The 20,280-nt window shown below is 40.5% G+C and overlaps 2 protein-coding genes across 4 annotated transcripts; one reads left to right on the top strand and one right to left on the bottom strand.

Annotated features, from left to right (window-relative positions):
• The first annotated feature begins 3,072 nt into the window (after nt 1-3,072).
• On the top strand, nt 3,073-9,939 carry LOC6528270 (sodium-dependent nutrient amino acid transporter 1). Of its 3 annotated transcripts, none has more exons than XM_002089287.3 (7): nt 3,073-3,536; nt 5,787-5,885; nt 5,947-6,250; nt 7,846-8,113; nt 8,429-9,170; nt 9,230-9,506; nt 9,573-9,939. In XM_002089287.3, the coding sequence occupies exons 2-7, from the start codon at nt 5,802-5,804 to the stop codon at nt 9,815-9,817; spliced, it is 1,920 nt and encodes a 639-aa protein (XP_002089323.2). In that variant the 5' UTR covers nt 3,073-3,536; nt 5,787-5,801; the 3' UTR covers nt 9,818-9,939. The 3 variants fall into 3 exon arrangements, with proteins under 3 accessions (XP_002089323.2, XP_015054442.1, XP_015054443.1); XM_015198956.3 differs by having other exon boundaries at nt 5,783-5,885; XM_015198957.2 differs by lacking the exon at nt 7,846-8,113 and adding an exon at nt 6,638-6,884 and having other exon boundaries at nt 5,783-5,885.
• Nucleotides 9,940-11,743: 1,804 nt separating this feature from the next.
• Nucleotides 11,744-12,738, bottom strand: LOC26536281. The gene is made up of 2 exons (XM_015199232.2): nt 12,619-12,738; nt 11,744-12,373 (listed from the first exon to the last, which is right to left on the bottom strand). The coding sequence occupies exons 1-2, from the start codon at nt 12,692-12,694 to the stop codon at nt 11,799-11,801; spliced, it is 651 nt and encodes a 216-aa protein (XP_015054718.2). The 5' UTR covers nt 12,695-12,738; the 3' UTR covers nt 11,744-11,798.
• Nucleotides 12,739-20,280: the final 7,542 nt, after the last annotated feature.

Here is a 20,280-nt window from a genome sequence, read left to right as displayed (position 1 = left end):
GTTCGTATGATTAATAGCATATGAATCAAAAGCTTAAAACGTTTATGCTTAAGTTCCTGGTGACATGACATGAACTAAAACATGATTAAGGGGGAAAAATGAATTAGGTCATTAAATTAGGTGCTAGTATTTACTGTTGAGAGTTCTTTATCATGAGAGTATCACTAAACTGGTAAAAATTTAAACTTGAAAATTATTTTTTATCAGTGTACGAGAGGAATCGTTGTCATGGTCACGTTCAGCATCTGGTGGTGCTTCCGGCCGGCGCTCCGCACGAACGGACGATGAATAGCGGCCATTTTCCAAGTTCCATGCTCCATGCACCAACCACAACAATTGTCAAACAAGCCAGAAAAATGGCGGCTTTCTGCTGCATCTCCTCCTGCAAATTTTACTGCTCCTCCGGATGCCGAGGGCGCTTTTAATGCAGCTCTTATTATTCTGTAATATTTTCTTTGTACTAAACTGGCCAGGGCTGTCTGAATTATGACATTGTTTCCGGCGAATTCGGTGACTACATATTAATTTAATAATTGTTTAATACCTCTGACAAAATACAAATACAAAAAATTGAATTACTACTAGTACCCATTTGGAATTTGCCCACAAAGAGGTGGAAAAAGGATATGCAGGTAAAAGTAAAAAAAAAACAAATTTAAAAGAAGGCATGGGGAAACCCCAGAAACGAGTCAATAAAGAATGTTGCTCTAAATAGATTCCCTGTTTGGCAGACAGAATTGTGCTTTTCTTCCTCTTGATCAGATGATTTTTATACCGAAATATTTATAACAATATACGAAAGCATCATATCCCGTGCGGTTTTCTACGTTTACTAGGCAAGAGAAAAAAACACAAATAAGTGGCCCAGAATCATTTTCAATTAGCGCTCAGCTTGGAACATTTATGGGATTTGTCAAATATATAATTTGAGGAAAACTTTGTTTTATGGTTCCGTGGCTTTTTGAACCCGCAAATAAACATTTGCGTAATGCTCACAGTTTGTCCCATTGCCTTTTATGCAAAAGTTGTAAACGACAAGGACGGCGAAGAGTCCTCCGGCATAGCTCCTGGATATCCTGTTTTATGCCCGACGCCTCTTCCCCAGCTCCTCGCAAAAGTTGCCGCAGTAATAAAGGAGATTACCGTGCACATAACATGTGAGTAGCCGGAGTCGAGTCGGAGATTCGGGGATTCGGAGATGGAGAGGGATTGGGCAAGGTCTGAAATGATTTCTGGCCTGGCCACAAAAGCCAAGGGATCCTTTGAGGCGGTCAGGACATGGATATACTGGACTCTGCAGCTTCTCCCGGCAAAAGAAAGTTGAACAGTTGAAGCGGCACATTCATAGAATAGGCATTTATATATGCGCAAAAATTTTGAACTACATTTTCTTATATTCCCCTTTTTTCTACTACACCTTAACCACAATGGGGTCTAAAAGGATCTACTCGAGCATGCTTGAATGAAATGATATAAAGCTGTATTATAGTTCGTAGCCTCGCCGTGACTTGCTCGATCGACAACTCATTTTGTCTATTTTCAGTTAGTAATATTGTTTGACAAATGTACGCCTTTGAATTTGTTTTATTCATTTAAAACGCACATACAGATGGAGGCATTTTTGAGCTATCTGCTAATCTCACCAGCTTGGCTATGTACAACCTTACCTCATCTTGAAACCAACCTTTATCGGCTCTGGAATATTTAAAGTAAAGTTGGGGAAAAATTGCAATCTGTAACTTCTTCGGTCTCAGCAAGCGTCATTTAATTTGAGAGCAACAACAGTAAGCGCACCAGCAACTAAGCCGAGGAGTTAAAAATTTCTTGGCCAAGAGTTTTGCTTAGTTTTTAATTGCAATCAAAAAGTTGTGTACCAGGGAGCGATGGAGGGAGCTCACACATAGGGCTGCGCTCTGAGAAGTGCACAGAGTGGCCGGTTGGTCCAGTTTTGTCACCCCCAAGGTCCCAGTCATAATGACAAAAGCCGAGACCCACTGAAATGGCAATATAGGATGAACCCTGAATGTTGCATTTGAGAAGGGCGTCTAGAAAATCCCCGGTGGCTTGGAGTGGACCGCAAAATGGCCATGCAACCGATTCTCTGGCATAAAACAAGCCATGTCCTTACCCCCAACACGTTGTCCTTGTCCATAGTCTCGGTCTCGAGAACATCGGCAAAATGCTCTGTGCAGACTTAATGATTTTTGGCTTAAAGTTTTACCAGTTAGCAGTATTTTTGCAAGTAGTTAACATTTTATGAGACAAACCACCCCACCACCAACACACACCACTTTCTCGGACCAAATGCCCTGAGGTCTTTGTTTTATGCATTTTCCAGCTAGCCCACGAAGAACTTGCTCGCTCTCCGGCGTTTTTGCTATCTTATGGGGGAAATCTACGGCGGAGCTAGACCAATTTCAAGATGATGACGACACACAAAAACGAAGCGAAACTTGATAAAAACTTTTATCATAACAATTTGTGTTGTTTTGCTTAGCTACTGCTCCTCGTGCTCCGGCTGCCCAAACGAGAACAATGGGTCTATGTGTGTATTTGGTGTGCGTAATGAGAAAAGTGTAAGTGCATAGCCCAGAGCTCTAGGCAAGCTACAGCCCGTCACTTTAAGCATTCAACTTTAGGTCTAGCATAAAGTCCCCCAAAAATAAACCAATTTGGTACATTTAATCAAAACGATTTGAAACCAAGAATTTATCTCTCTTCAGGTAAGTAATAATTTAACATAAATGATGGCTCAAAAATTAAATCTCAATATTATAATAAATATATATTTATTTATAATATATATTTAATAATAATATTTATAAACTGTTTAAATATAGCTAAGTATATTTATAGTTACACATTCTAGCATAGATCAAGTATCTTATACGGTAGTTAGCCAAGTTATCCACCAATGTGAGGAAGATCAGTCGTCATGGACACCAACCCAGTAACCATCAAACTGTAGGTTGAGCTTTCACCTATATTACTGGCAGTAACGATGGCTCGAACGACGGCTCTAGAGTCAAGTTCACAATAAAACCACGGAAACCTTGCCCTGGCTCATTCAGTTGGCTGCTGGCGCTCGGCTTGGCTTTTTGGCTTTTTAACTTTTCGATTCACGTGATCGGAAAACGCGTTTCGCGGCAAAGGCTCTTGCAATAATAACGGGTTTCTCGGATGCGACACTCTCGATTCGGAAGCTTTTCTCAAATAGCCAATATCGTGTGTGCCAATCACTTAAACCCTGCAATCATCAAAACAATAACATTAAAACAATATAACTTTAAACATTTTTAAATCTTGTAGCCTTGGCTTGGGCAAAGAGCTTTAAGTGAACAAAACTTCAGCCGGTTCAAAGCTGTTTCAGCCAACTGGTACTGGTACCTTACCTACATTAACAACTACTACAGGCAACAACACCTGGAAATCAGCATATGCCCAATTGTCGCACTGTGAATTGAGCCGAAGTGAAGGTGTAATTACCTATAGTGCACAAAGAATATCGAGTGTAAGAAGTGGCTAAAACAAACCGGGTAAGACCCCATAAATCAGCTCAAGAAAGCACAGATCGAATTAAGCTGCACCAGGCGTGTCCTTGAGGCTCGGGACTTAGGAGTAAATACTTCCTACAAATTACAAGTTTTATACATAGTTCAAAATTAAGAAGCCCTCGGACAGTTAAACGTGAATTGTAAGACATCTGTATTTTCAAATAGGGTTTTGCACCGTCTACTTTCTTGCGTATTTCGAATCGTTCAGTATGATTTGACCTTTTCCACCGTTACCACTAAGGCAATAATGACGAGAGTGACGTATACGCAACGTGGGTAACAAAATCATAACACTGAATGCATTCGTAATAAATAGTGGTTCGTCTATAAATCGTTATCATCCGTTTGTTTTGGAACTGAGCGCAACAAGTTGCCCATACAAAAACACGTTTTTGCATGCTAATGCCCAGACGGTAGCCGATTGAAGTGTTTGGAATCCAAACTGAGCAAATTTGAATGCGTTTTATTGAACCATTCATTTGAATATATGTAGGTGTAAAACAGTTTGCAATGCAGGAAAATACAAAGAAATAAATAAAATGAAATGGTAGCTTGTTTAGAGGAAAATAACCGATACATTTTGGCATTTATGTAAGCATTTCATTTCCTTAAAGCTCTGTAGTTTGTCTTAAAACTCTTGATTTAAGATAAAACCAGAAATAACTGCTTCTTACCACCGATCACGATTCGCTGAAATTAATGACGTCACTTTACCCATTCTCTAAATTTTATACAAAGAACAAAAATAACAGAAAAAATATACTTCTGATGGCTCTGACTCACGACGCGGGGAAATCACTTTTGTCGCGACGTCGACCATTCAGAAGTAAACATTTTTTAGCAGAATTCAAAACTAGTTTTATAATGAGACCAACACAAATAAAAAATGCAAATGTTTTATTGCGGATTTAGACGTCAATCATAAATAATTGGTCCAGGTTCTCAATGAGTGCAAATAAGTATTGAAAATAGATGTGTAAGGGTTTCTGACCCCTTACCAAATTGTCTGCTTTTAAGGTTTAATTGATATTCTTTCAATGTATAATTTATACAAAAATTGTTTTAGTAATTTTGGCTTCATTTCATTTGCAAACGCTTGTAATTGATCGTGATGGTAACAACCTGTTATATTAGACTAATATACATATATGTATATATATACATTTGCGCACCATAATGTCATTCCAGCCTTTGCGCAATATCTAAAAAAATTTTTCATGTTCTCAATGCATTGGAACTATATAATAAATAATTTGAAATTTCTTATTTTTCGTTTACTTACGCAGAACAAAAGTTTACATTAACATTCTTTACAAAATCCCTAGAGAATTGAACAATTCAAACACAATATTGAGCACAATAAAATAAACTTTAATTATCATGCGAAATTTCAATTAAAAAACGTGCTCCTTTACGGCAAATTAATAATTGTAAATGAATGCAAACAATACGTGTCAATATTTTTGCAACAGTCAACCGGTTCATCAAGTCAACCATACCTATATTTTGTATGCATACAAATGCATATAAATTTGTATACATATATCATTATATCACTCACGGTTTAGCAGTTTTATCTCCCACACCAATTAACAGATTCCTGTCGTAAATCCAACAAGGTGTAAATTGCTTAAGTGATTCGGTAAATAAAAGACGTTATCTTTAGTTGCTCAAGCTCTGGCACTAGGCATTATAAATATTTATTTATTAAACAAACGCAATATTTAGCAAATGTCCAAACTGATTGATTACCTCCGAAAAATAGCAAATTTACTACACATTTAGAATACTTCAATTGCCTAAAATGCCATATAATTCTATTGATGCCCATAACTTATACGAGTTGTAATGAAATGATAAATATAGCTAAGTAATTTATGTGACCTTAAGGGAAAACATTTATAACTGAAGAGGCCGATATCCAATCGACATTCTTTAAAATCTCGTTTAGAATTTGTAAACTTTTCATAAGATTAACTTCTTAAATGTCTTATCATGGCCAGACAAGTGCCATAACTCAGTATCTAAAGGGCAATGCAGCGGGTCTTTCTTTGTATCCTATTAACCATCTAAGTTTATCTGGCTCGTGACAGTGACATCATATCTAATCTACAAGATCAGTGGGTTAGTCTGATTGTCAGTTATACAGCTTCAACAAAGAACATTCCGAAAACGATCTACCTTAGTTCTAGTCCACATCTCGTTGCTAACGGAGCGAATAATTTCAGTTAGATTTCCACTTGCAATATGGATACGTCGCAAAGGAACCACCAAAATCAAGGCTTCGTGGGCGACGACGGACGCAGTACGGCCAGCACAGTGGAGATTTCGGTAGGCTTCCCGTGAAACGGTTGGAACATAATCCACGAGCCAACTAATCATCGTTCTATAGACCAACAGTCCAGCCCTGCGTATTAATTCCGGTGACCAGGAGGCAGCCAAAGTGCCAGAGGAGCGTGCCACCTGGGGCAAAGGCGTGGAGTTCCTGATGTCCTGCATCGCCATGTCCGTGGGTCTGGGAAATGTGTGGCGATTCCCATTCACTGCCCTCGATAATGGCGGTGGCGCCTTCCTCATACCATATCTCATTGTCCTGTTCCTGATTGGCAAACCGATTTACTATCTGGAAATGGTAATTGGCCAGTTTTCCAGTCGCGGTTCGGTTAAAGTGTTCGATTTGTGCCCGGCGATGAAAGGTAAGCGTACCAGATTTCAGTGCAGTCAGTTCGAAGATGTCATACTCTTGGGGGATACACAATTCCGAAAAAATTCAATTGAAAACCTGTTTAAAGTCAATGCAAGCTCTTTAAGAATCGGTTAAATGTATGTTTTGAAAAGTCTAATATAAAATTGTAATATGTTTCCATATATATTTTTTCTCAATAACTCGTTATCTTAATATCACAAATTTTCTTAAAAATATGAAAAGCTCTATATGAACCATTCAATTAAAACATAAATGTGTGAATTTAAAACTACCCCTCATAAGCAAGAGCATGACAATAGAGAACTGCAGAAACAACATCGTCATTCTGTTCATCAACTCGCCCGCTCGTGTCCCAAATACGCGACCACATCTATAGGTGTCGGAATCGGCCAGGTGATATCTATATCCATGGTGACCACCTACTATGTGGCCATAATGGGCATAACCCTGCGCTATCTGTACGAATCGTTCCGGTCGCCGTTGCCCTGGTCTGAGTGCCGACCGGAATGGGAATCCTTCTGCGTGGCGTCCAGTCTGGGTAACACCTCCCAGCTGGCCAGCCCCATGGACATGGATAGGTTGCCCCAGCAGCAGCCCGTGGCATCCGCGGAGCTGTATTTTCTGTAAGTGGTTTGTTCTCTCTCCCTGTGGTTGTTGCCCTCCGATTGCCTGTGTCATTGTGGATTGGTTGGTGGTGTTGCAGTGGCATGTTTCTCGATGGTGTTACGGGTATGTGTGGGTGACTGTGCACTGTGGGTAATCTTATCGCGGCTCGGAACTCGCAATCACAACGGCATACTCAAGTTTATGGTCCGGCCGACAAAGGCGCGGAATGTCCGCTTTATTACGCGACTAATTGAATGAGTACCCGCATCCCTCTGGCGACAATTATGGCACCCATTGCCATCAATTGTGCTGCACTGGCTCTGCAATAGACCGATGCGATTGCAACAGCCAAACGGACTGTGATACCATCCACTGGCAGTTCAATTGACGGCCATCACTATCGTCAATATCTGCTTCCAATTTCAGATTGAATAACTCAATCACAACAATGTATGGCCTTGACCCAAACTTGAAATATTATAAACACGCGATAGGCTACAATTCCTCGCTCCTTAAACTCTCTCAAAAGTCGCGATCCTAACATAAAAACTTGAACTATATTTTAAAGTGTAATAGGCACATAATTGGAACGACAAAACGATATTTTTACATTAACTACGATATTAATTAAAAAATAAAATCTTTAACATTTAAATTTTCTAATTCTCAAGACAATTTCTTAACTTACTAAGCTGATCATTAGGACATTTGAGTATATAATCCCTATTGTTAGTATTGTAATTAATATTGTACTAAGGAAATAACGAAAACTGACTCTTAACTATGACAGAGAACCCTTGCCATGGAAGAAAACAATGGCTGCTCCTCACTAACCCATTAGTTTTAAGCTTCCTTTCCTAATCATTTAACCATCACACCCGAGTCCAAATACACCCAAAACTCTCTTCTATCCCATTTGACTTGTGTTTAAACTCTTTCTTTTCGTTTCGTAACTCGTTTGTAATCTAATGGATAAAGGTGTCGGAGCTGGCCAGGCTTTCCAGGTGTTCATGCTCAGCACTTACTATGCCGCCCTGGTAGCGATAATTGGCCGATATTTCATTGAATCATTTCGCAACCCATTGCCCTGGTCCACATGCCGTGCGGAATGGGGTGTCCACTGCATTAACTCAGCCCCCGATGCGAGTAATTGGTCTCGAGTGGAAGGCGATGATCAGAGCCCACAAAATTACACAATGAAATCACTGAACGATCGGGTCATCACCAGTTCGGAATGGTACTTTGTGTAAGTTCTAAGTGTCGGGGACAATACGGTTCAGAAATTCACAAAGTGACTATTTCTATGACTAATATCCTCTTCCCAGTTTACTATAGCTTAAAACATTCTACTTTGGCTAATCAGCTTTCAAAAACTTCTTTAAAAAAGGGTATAATTTGAAGTTACCCACACAAGTGATGGTCATTTAGTGAACTTCGAGTAAAGCATAATAGCCGCATGAAAATACTGGATTAATGTTATAGTTTTTTTTTTTAAATTTAATACTTGGTGGTGGTCCAAATTTAATGACATTTGCGCTGACTTACTATCCTTCCCCTGTAGTACGGAAGTGCTGCACGAGAAACCAAATATCGAGGATGGAATTGGCCTGCCAAACTGGGAGTTGGTCATTGGGCTCTTCATCGCCTGGGCCTGTGTATTCTGCATTATTCGTCGCGGAGTGAAGAGTTCTGGAAAGGCATCCTACTTCCTGGCCCTCTTCCCGTACGTCATCATGGGTGTCCTTTTGGTGCGAGCTGTAACTCTGCCCGGATCAATAGACGGTATATACTACTTCATTAAGCCGCAATGGGGAAAGATTTTGGACCCCAAGGTCTGGTATGCAGCTGTAACCCAGTGTTTCTACTCGCTGTCCGTTTGTTTTGGCAACATCATCATGTACTCCTCGTTCAACAAGTTCGGCCACAACGTACATAGGGATGCGGCGATTGTGACGGGTCTGGACACCATGACCTCTCTGTTGGCTGGATTCACGATTTTCGGTATCCTCGGTCATCTGGCCCACGAAATCGGAACCGATGACATTGGTTCAGTGGTGAAGGGCGGTGCCGGATTGGCCTTCATCTCATATCCCGATGCCATTGCCAAGTTCAAGCAGCTGCCACAGATCTTCTCAGTGCTGTTCTTCCTCATGCTCTTCGTTTTGGGCATAGGATCGAATATTGCCATGACCTCCTGCTCGGTGACCGCCATTCGGGATCGGTTTCCCAACTTTGGGCAGTGGCAGTGCTCTCTGCTCATAGCGGTGGTCAGCTTCTTAATTGGATTGGTGTATATAACACCGGTAAGTACCAAATACATGAGTATTTCAAAAGTTGTATAAATATTTCCTGTGTATTTTAGGGCGGTCAATATATGCTGACTCTTGTGGACTTCTTTGGCGCCTCGATGATTGCTCTGGTATTGGGAATCGCCGAGCTGTACACCATTGGATGGATCTATGGCACAGACCGCCTGTGCAAGGACATTGAGTTCATGCTGGGTCGCAAAGTGGGCCTGTACTGGAGGCTCTGCTGGAGCATCATTACTCCCTTGATCATGACTGTTATTCTGATCTACTTCTATGCGACCTACCAACCTCTAACTTACAACGATATTATCTATCCAAATTGGGCTTACGGTAAGTAGTGGTTGTTCATTGAGTACATACTAATATTAATTAATAATTCATACACTTTTTCTTTAGTTATTGGCTGGCTGATAACGGCCTTCGGAATTCTTCAGCTGCCCATATGGATGATTGTGGCCATTGTTCGAGATCCAGGTCAGACTTTGGGTGCCAAAATCCGTGGAGCCTTTACGCCGAAGAAGAATTGGGGACCCAGTGACCCTCTTCTGCGGGAACAGTATCACAAGGAAATCGAGAACGAGTTGACCCCGAAACGTGGTCAGGGAATTTGGGCTGCCATCAAGCAAAACATCTTTGGTTGATCCATCATCAGAGAGGACAAACAATATTCCTCATGTAAATAATCGTATTTTAGGAGAAAAGAATTTAAAAGATCTTGTATAAATCTTAAGTCTGCCAATAAACTTGATAAGTATGTAGCAAATTGTGTGGTGTCTTTTGAAGCAAATGCTCTGCTATGCTATTTTTTATAAGTTGTCTTTTAATTTTTGTAATCCAATAAATTGAACGGTAGTTACCTATCTTATCACCTTGATTAACTTCTAACCCAGCTCAAGCGTAGTGTGAGCTATCCCGAAGAGAAGGGAATTGGTTTTCCTGGTCTCCTTTAAACGCCATTAAATAAACTCGCCTCGCTCCACTTCCCTCTGACCCCACAAATTGACCGCAACATTTGACAATTTTCGGCATTTGCCAAATCCGCCGCAAAAATGGTGGTCCGGGAAAGAGATAGAGCAAATCAAGAGAAATGTTATGTACTTTGTCTCCGTTACTGTTCCAAATCAAACAAAGGCGGCAAAGGCAACCGGAGGGTCCAATTCACAAAAGCAGACGACGGTCACTGTCATTGTCAGCGAATCACAGTGGTTTCAGAAAGGTAACATTTGATTACAGAAAATAGATACCAAATGGTATAAAAAATGGGGGCTCAGTTAACACTCAGAAGTGTTTTTTAGGTTTAAAGATAAAACGTTATATTAATGTGTTTTGGTGAGAATTGTTGTTAGATTTTAGATAGAGCGTATCTGTAGGATAAGAATTTGTTCCACTGTGCGCTCTGGCTCCCTTTTGCTAACCAGAATGGGCGGGCATCTTAGAGATAATTGCTTTGATAAGGCTTCGCGTTCGGTCGAAAAAAGGAGCTCGGGGCTGTCCAAAAACATTTTTTATAAATGTCGCCAAATATTTACATGTCGCAGCTTTGGGAAGCCGCCCAGTCGGATTTTTTCCCAGGCTACCTTTGCCTATTTCCACCAAGTTTCACCCTGGCTTCACCCGCATCGGCCGCGGCTTGACTTTGCCAACAGACTGGGCGCAGTGGCTTCCTGGCCAGCGTCGGCGATTCCGGATGGTGGTGGCCACCGTCGCGTTTCTGGAAACCGCATAAAAGTCATTGTCACAGCAAATGGATTAATTTTCGCGGCACGCTGACATATATACCTCTCTTTCGCGCTCACTCTTTAGCACCCACTCTGTCCGTTTGTTTTTCCGACTCTTCTTTCGTACCGCTTACTGTTGGGGTATATGCGTTCTGCGATAGCTGGTCGGTCATACCTCTTGTAATTTCCAATCATGTGTAATTTAACCTATTTTTACTTGGAGTGTCATAACATCCATGCGTTATCTTAGAAAGTAGTTCCCTCTTATTTCATTATCTTACCTACATTACATTTTACATTACATTCTACATTACTTTATACAGGGAATAAGTATCTTTAAGTTTGGGGTATTAAAAAGTCGGAAAACTATTTTCTTTTTGTGTATAGAAAAATTTAAAAGCCTGTTCTGTGGTCGAGCAGGTCTCCGGCGGGGGGCGTGGTTGTGGGTGTGGGGGTGTGGCATTTACCGCAGCAATAATTACGTTTGGGGTGGGGCTTGCAGATCCTGATGCTGGCACGGAAGTGTATAATGTTGCTAAGTAGTTGCGGTTATTTGTTGTTGTTGGGTGACATTTTTTGTTCCCTCTGTTGTTTTGTTCATAATGTTGTTGTTGTTTCGTGTTCCGTAATTATCCTGAGAGGCAACAGGAGGTTTATTTCCCGCTATAAATGCTTCATAATTAAGTTTTTGTGGCTCTTCAAAACGAGAAAATAAGTCATTTTCTTATTTCTTTTTACCTTTGTACGTATTGTATGCAAAGTAGTTTTTCTAGAAATACAAGTGATTAACTAACAGTCCGTAAGGCCTAAGATGCTCTAGTTGATGAAATAAAGCAATACAATAAAATATACGTTTGCAATCCATAAAGAGAACATGCAAGATGACTTTTAATATATGAATAGTTTATCCCTTTCCCTTACCCCATCCTATTATTTTAGAAATTAAACCAACTTTCACTGTCCCCAAGATAATTTTACCAACTTTCTTCTTTGTAGTGGTAGTACTGCCTGTTGTAGTCCTCACTTGTGTTGTTCTCTTTGTTAGTGCTGTAGTGTTCGAATATCTTTCGAAAGTATCGTCTGCCGTAAGATCCTCCGGATATGGGGTAGTGGTTTCCAGATCTGGCTCATCCCCACCAGCAGAAGTAGTTTCTGGAATGGTTACTGATGTAACCATTGATGTAGTTGGCAAGGGCGGTATTTTCGTAGTGGCTGGTTTTGAAGGCTTCGTTACTTTCTGCTTTTTTTTCAATTCACTTTCCCTGTATTTAATCAACATTCTGTTTATCAAATCAAGAATTTTAGCTGACTCGTTTTGCTTCTTTTTTCCAGAGTTAGTGCAAGTGCGTGCGCAGTCGGCTCGATATTCAAATCCGCTGTGACACGTCAGTTTGCGCAGGCAAACCCCCATCCTTGGGTTATGAAACCATTTCAGTTTTCGTAGTTTGCAATCGATATTAAAACGTCTATTGCAATAACCTGAAAAAATTGATAAAGCTTTAATAATATATTTTACTACATTTATCAGCCTCATTTACAGGTATCAAAATTAATTCATTTGAATGTTTAAGATGTGCAATAAATCATTTTTTATTTTAAATGGTACTTTTTGAAAATATCATATTCCTTTCATATTTATATTCAATTAGCTTGGCAGAAGACTTCCAACTAAAAGGTTGTTAATGGGCGGGAGCTATGTATTTTATAAAATAGCTTCGACTTACTTGGATCGAGTTTATTCGCTTCTGCAAAAATCATCAGACGAAGAATTATTAACACCAGGAACATGTCATCAAGCATAGCTGTGCAATGCAGATGTGCCAATCCACCAATGAAAATAAAAATGTGTGAAAATTGTAAAAGTCTTTTCCGTTCAAATGCAATTAGTTAAGCCAATTCCGCACCAAGTCGAAACGATTTCCACAGTAGCCGCATCTTGTTTAGTTGCGATCCGAGGACTGACATGTTGCCAATCAAACCGAGTGCCAAAAACTTGGGCAAACTGCAGGCTAAAACTACTATTCGCAGAATGGTACATAGTAGCAGTATGGCAGACACAAAACGGAGTGCTATTTAACTAAAAGCTAAAAAGCACCGACAGAACCCAGTCCGCAAACTAAAATTCCCCTTCGCCTGAGACCGATTTTCTTGCCTACGCTCACAAATGCATCTGTCTTGCCCAAAAACCCGCAGACATGCTGGAAAAGGGAGATTCGGGATCCAAAAACTACGAGTAATCACCTATTAGCGATGGCATAGAACGATGAATGCCGAAAGCTTCTTTTGAATATATTTTGATATTATAAAATGTCAAGTTACTTAGTTTGTTACACCCTTTCCTGATTAAGAAATATATGAATGTAATTTGGCAAGCAAAATCGGTAACTAATATACTTGCAGTCACGCTCACATCTCCAACTCATTCGCACTCCAGCTCGCAGATAACGTGGCCAAAAAAATAGCCTAGCCAAAAGAAAGCCAGCATAGAAATAGAGAAAAGAGGAGCAGAGCGAAAAAAAGGATACTGGAAGAAGTTCGGTGTGTTCTTTGGAGATTTGGCAAGTAAAGTTGCTCGCTCATGCGAAGAGCCGCAAATGTGTGCAGTGGGCACAAACTGAGAGGTGGGCCAGAGGGGGCATCCTTTTCCCCTTTTTTTTCTGGCTTTTTCAAATGCACTCTTTGCCGGATTCGGGTGAAAATTTCTATGTAATTTCGCGAGTAAAAAAGGGTGGAAAATGTTTGGTGTTTAGAGTAACTGACAGGTGCATCGCGTTTGTGTGTTTGTCCGGTGGGCGGAGGTGGAAAACGTGGGGGTGTGTTTGTTTTGTGGCCGGCACATGGCGATGAAACATATGGGCGGGTGGCGAAAATCGGATGAGGATACAGAAAAATAAAGTAATTGAATTTTCATTGTGCTCAGAGCACACAAAACTTGCAGCCTCGGTTGTTGTTTGCACGTGGACGGCACTTGCTACTTTTAATGCGCTGATTGTCTTATTGAAACAACCAAAGGCCCTGATAAATCTGTGCCAGTTAACTAAATTCGATTGTGGGAGCGCTTTTACAATCAACGGTAATATTATATATATGAAAAAGTACAAGACCAAAATTACGCAATGGTAATTTTTTATTTCTTTGTTTTAACTTTCAGCATGGTTAACTGATTGAAATGACATTTAAGCCGCTTTTCTCTACGGGATTAACCAACTTTTAATTACGCAACAAACAGCAGGAAGCCTGTAAAAATGATGGTTTTAAATGTCACTCACGAGATTATTGACATTTACGTTTTTCTTTGTTTTTTGGTGACCCCAGCAGGGAACAACGACAATGACCATCTAGCTGTATTGCCGCTGGTGTGGTAGAAATTCGCGGCACTACCAAGAAGCCGCAGCGTTTGTGGTCCACCACAAGCGGATATGCGGCCTTTGGCCAAAATGCCAATAGCCATTTCACTCCGCACACATACACATTTATATCCCTTGCCTCGCAGGATGTGCGTTAAACTGGGGTAAATGTTTATAAATAGGCTGCGGTAGCCGTCGAAATTTAACAGTGATAGCAGCTCCATTCGGTGGCGCATAAACCACTTTTGGCAGTGGTGAGGCTCTCGTGGTTGAGTGTTCATTTATTCCAAATTGTTTGGTTTTAGTTACACATAGTTTGCATATGTTCTCTTATTCGCATACCACATTAAGGTAAATTTTACTAAAATGGCAACTTATTAATGTAGAGTGCAATTTTAAAAATTCGAATATCATATAATTTTAGATATACTGGGATACATTTCTATCTACAACATTATTATATATTCAGAGAATGTACATAAATTCCTTCCCAAGAACTACTTTTAATTTAAAGTTAATTAAAACCATCACGGATTAATGTTCAATAATATTAAATAATATTCTATGAGTTGCCCGTTTGCTTTGAAATTGAGCACCAGACTACACAATCAGAAACTTCGCCGAAATAAACATTTTACAACAAAACTAAAGCAATCCAATGGCGACCACAGTGAAACATATAATGGGGCCAGCAACAATCGGCAACTGGTTTACTGCAACATCTGTTTGAACAAATAAGCAGAACACGGAAATGTAATTCGGCGCTTTCCGCACCGCGCTCATTTTGAAACTGTTCTCAAATTTCAGGAGACAGACCCTAAAGCACACTTTCATTTCAAAAGGACAAACCAATATTAGGTAGTTAGAATACACACAAAAAATAGAAATACAAAAATTGCGTTCGTCTGTTTGAAAGCATTGGAAAACTTTTTAGAAATACAGAATTAAATTAAAGAACAAGCTTTATTAAGCCTGTCGCATCTCAATCGTGGTAAATTAACACGCAAAGTTATTTTAGCTTTAAGTGTGTTTTTTTTTTTCAATCAGAACAAAAAAATCAGAACATTTTTTCTCACCCAATCCAATTTAAGCGCATACATTTTTTAATATTTGAAGCCATTGAATACAAGGACATTTATTTGTTCAGAGACGGAAATCTCATTTAGGTTGTAATAACAAAATGCCACGCGAAAATCAATTAAATTCATTTCCCATTAAAATTGTCCATTGCAGGGCAGGACCCTCATCCACCAGTGGGTGGCAGGACTGGTTATCCTGCAGATAGAGCCACCAGCCCAGCAGCCCAGCTCATTTGGCATCTGTTGCCACCGTTGTCATTTTGGTCGCAATTCACGTGTCTCCGCCACTGAAACTTCCCGATACCCTTCCCCATCCGCCCGACCATGTTGTTTTACATTTCCGGTAATAAATATACGTTTGACAAAATAATAGAGAATAGAGAAAGCTGGGGAGCAGTCGGAGATGGCACACAGGTGGCACTTGGCAATTTGCCCAAAATTTTTGCGGGGCGTGGGAAATTGGAATTTTCGAAATTCGCTCGTTAGGTGAGAAACTTTGCGGCATTTCATTTCCTGCAATAAATTAATTATTGCTTTGAGTCGTGCTGATTGCCTTTAAACAGCATACGATTTATGCGACGTAAAAAATGTGACCGTAGAGGTGCTCTATAAGCTCTTTAAAATTTGAATGCTGGGATTAACGGGTAGTTTAAATAAATTCGTTCGAAATAAATAAATATCAGCTACAGAATAAGTGAACTAAGTTTACAAGTTATTATACTTTCGCACATCCTGCTGACTGTTTAACTGACAGCGCGGCTGAACAAAGGGACAATGCGTGGCCGATGTGAGCCGAGTGTGGGAATAGGATGTAATGGGAGAAGAGTAGGGAGAGGTGAAGGGCAGGAGACCGGAGGCACACACCTGAGAAGGAGTCAGGAGTCATAACCATGACCAAAGTCACACGACATGGAACTCACACACACATGCAGCTAGGTCCACATCCGGTGACATCCGGTACTTCCTGTTCTGCACACTCCGCAGTGTTCTGTCTCCGTCGCACTCACTGTGCAAGGATACTGGGCCACAGCGTTCCTGCGGCCTTGTCACACGTTATCCTGCCCACCAACTACTCTCTCGTGAATGCGGCCGTCGAACACCAGCCATCTCACTTTACTGGGAACCAAGACTCTGGGCTGCCAGTGCAGTTTGGGATGCCCTAACGTCTTGCAGGATTAACTAATTTAAAACTAACTAATTGTCCGAAATAATAGATTATATTTTTATATATATAAGCAGCTGATTCTTTACTTTTGCATGTAACTAATGAATGTTTCTTATTTTTCATGCTGTATGAAAATATAAGAATCAGGAAGGCAAGCATATATTAGGATGGATATATCAGATCTGTTTACATGTTCCAAGTCTTACAAAAAGAGTGTATAAAAAGAGACTTTCTAAGTGCGATGTGATATTTACGGCTTACTTCTTGAAGTTAGCTGCTGGAGCCGCTCCTCGTCTCCTGTCTGTCATGCATCCGTTTGCAGGACGCACGGAATAATTCCATTTGTGTGTGCGGGCCCCCTAACCGACGTCCTGGTCCTGGTCCTGGTCCTGGAATCCTTTGGTCCTGGGTATGCGTGCTTTCAACGGGCGTGGGCGCTGATGATCCCAGTTGCACTGTTTCCCCCGTCCGACTGGCTGACTGCCTGGCTGCCTGGCAGCTTGGCTGGCTGGCTGACTTATTCCACTTCCCTCCTGGGATCCTGGAATCCTGGGATCCGAGCCACTGCAGCCCTGGATCTCTCACGCTTGATGTAGTTGGTGGTTTACTACTAATTTGCAACCACATCGTTTGTTTTGTGTGAGCAGCTCCACTCCTCCGCCAGCCAGTGTCCTTTGTGTGTGACAGGAGCTCCAATTCAGCCCTTCTTCCTTCTTCCCCTGCTGCGACACGTCTGGTGCATTAATTCTTGCATCACAATAGCAGCATGAGAATGGGAGGAGGAAGGCTCCTCCGCCTCACACACTTTCTGTCAGCTTGCTTTGTTATAAATGGTCCTCGTCCTAGTTCCCTCACTGCTTGTAGTCCAGAAGTCGTCTTTTCGGTATTTTCGCCGCTTATCAGTCCAAACTGCAAAATTTGTGGTGCCATTGACATAGCCAACAGCGAAATTTTCTGGAGGAGTTATACGCAAAGAGAGCTATTTGTCAAATTTCGGGATCTCTGTAATTATGAATACATTGTACAGTGCATACATTGTTCATAATCTAAATACGTTTTTAAGCTATACCATCAAATTGCTTGTTCTTGTAAGAAATATCTATTTTACTCGTTAAAGGAAAAAGGCTGCAAGTTAATACAGGAAATGAATCATGTAAAAGAAAAATTTTGTTTCGTTTTCCATAAGCCCCTGAACTTATGGAGTACCTTTTTCTGCATTTAATAATTCGAGGTCTTTCTAACAATAAGTGACATTGCTTCAATCTATTTTCCAATGGTTCATAAATTGGCATTAAAAAGTATTTAGCATGTTAACAAGGCAACTAAAGAGCTTGAAGCTATGCATTCACCATTGGTCGCATGCCGCATTCAAAAATAATAAAATCAAATTGACAGCAGCCAGAGTTCATACGTGAAAGCCAACACACAGCATAAACATACATATATGTATATAAGCACATACTCCAAAGGGACACGTGTATGATATAGCAATTGCCTTTATAATCGGCTTACGATTTTGATATGGGCACATCGGAGAAATACCAGTACACGAACAAGCTTAAATTCGTTTTCCTACGCAATCAATTTAAAATATGTGTACTAAGTACATACAGTATAAACATCCTTGAAATACCGTAGCCTTGTTTTAAATATATGGGCGTTTTTTACGGACCTTTATTTAATAATCAGTACGAGTTATATTGGTGATAGAATATTGGTTTATAGAATAGATATTTCGAACTACTTATAGCGTCAATAATGAATTTTTCCAGCTGTACTTTGAAATGCAAAATAAAGATTAAATTATGACAATTGCTCATGATTCGAGACATTCCACTTTAATGAAAAATCAAGAAAATTCGCGAAAGAACTAGCCAAATCCGGACTATTTGTCTTTCTTCAACTTCTGCATCAACGCGCTAACATAAAAGCCGGAATCGCCCATCCCGCCCCATTGAAACAACAGCCATTCAGTCTCCCAAACGCCCTTAATGCGCCGAATGCATTATTCATGCTTCAGTTATTTGATTATTAGAAATTTATTGATAACCAATTCTCCTACAAGGATTTATGATTGCTGCATTAACGAACTTTAATGGATTCAATTACTTTTGTTGGCTTTAAGAGTTGCTAACTTATGAATGACTGATTTTGAGCCCAGTTTAGTTTACAACTAGTTTAGGGCTTCTTGTAATTGAACGCTTCAAAGTAATTACTTTGTTCAACTCTTACTTCATTTGTATTATCCTTTCATCCCCCATTCAAGCTAATTAAATATTTTCTTTCAGTTTCAGCATTTGTCTTCAATTACATTGCAATGCCATCCCTACCTACATTCCCACTTTCAGAGAAAATTATCAAATTGAGCTGCATTAGGTAAGACAGAAAGGCAGGTTAGTAAAGTCAAATTGGAGTTGACCTCGGATTAATTAGGCATAGTTGTGTCCTAAGCGGTGATATTTTAGTCTTAATTAAATTTGTAAATATAACTATAGTTCACATCCAAATTGTCAAGTTATTTATTTAGTACATACACATTAATTAACTTTCATTTAATTTTACGTAATGAAGAACAGCATGGAATTTGTTTAATTTCTTACTGAAGAACCAAGAGATGTTTTGTGTAAAATTTAATATAAGTAGTACGCTTGTGTAATAGCATAAATATATTAATTAAATTAGAACTTAAATCTACTCATAACTTGAACTTTTTTCATGAAAGGAAAAGGTCACCAACATTTCTCTTAAACCCAGTAAGTTACCATTTTAAATCGTGAGCTTATAACTTCTTAACTTTTTTGCATCTTAAAAATCGTTTTAACAGTGAAGTTTGCTCTTAGCTAAATCAGAAATAATGTATAGTGTAGAGCTCTCGTTGATTCAAATCAGCTGGATTAGAGCCCTTTAATGCGCAATTGCCCTGGCTTAACCCAAGAAAGCCCCCCTAACCATGCCATCTCATAGCTCCCGCCCATGTCCCGTTGTCCACATATGTGGGTTTTGTCTTGCTGTTCCTGTTGTTCCTGTCGCCGTTGTTGTTGTCGTCTAGTCACGTCTGCTGTTGACAAGCGTCTGTTGTGCACAGTACACCCCATATTGAATGTCCTCTGGCCTCCTTTCCAGGACATCTCCTTGGCACTCCCTCCGGCTCCTGACCATTAAACTCCCACCAGACCCACTAGACCCACCAGCTCCACCACTCCCACTGCACTGCATGGCGCATTTTGCGACGCCATTGTCCTGCTGGAGGTACTATTTTTGTGTCGCACAATTTACTGCACTTCCTGGCCCGGGCAAACAGCAAAAAACATCGTACACCAGAGCCAGAAGGCTCCATCTGGGAGCCCAGGGAACGGGGAGCGGATCTGGGAAGGTGGAGAAAGGACGCGAGCATTGTCTCGATAATTACCCATGTCCCCTGGTGTGGCGCCGCCGACTCCCGACTCCCGACTGCTGACCCTTGGCCCCGTTTACTATCTATCAACAACTTCTCGAACAAAAGTTGGGCACGTACGCCGCAGACGGAGTGACAGGCTGCGAGGAGGTGCAGGCAAAAACCCCGTTCTTCCATGCAATCGGGAATCGGCCAACGTATTCTGCAGCAAGAACTTGTCAAAAATACATTCACTTTGGCCACTTCAGACCGCTTAAAGAGAGGACCCGGCTGAGATTCGAAAATGTTGGGAGACTCAAGGGTTGCGACATCTTAAGTGCCTGCCCTTTAAATTGGAAATCAAATTTTAAATCGTTCGGAGGACAGTTCGGAGGTCAGCTTGAGAAGCATTCAACGTTTTG

The sequence above is a fragment of the Drosophila yakuba genome, chromosome 2L (genome assembly GCF_016746365.2).
Source record: "Drosophila yakuba strain Tai18E2 chromosome 2L, Prin_Dyak_Tai18E2_2.1, whole genome shotgun sequence".
In the NCBI taxonomy this organism is placed as follows: domain Eukaryota; kingdom Metazoa; phylum Arthropoda; class Insecta; order Diptera; family Drosophilidae; genus Drosophila; species Drosophila yakuba.
This window is presented reverse-complemented; position numbering and strand designations above follow the sequence as displayed.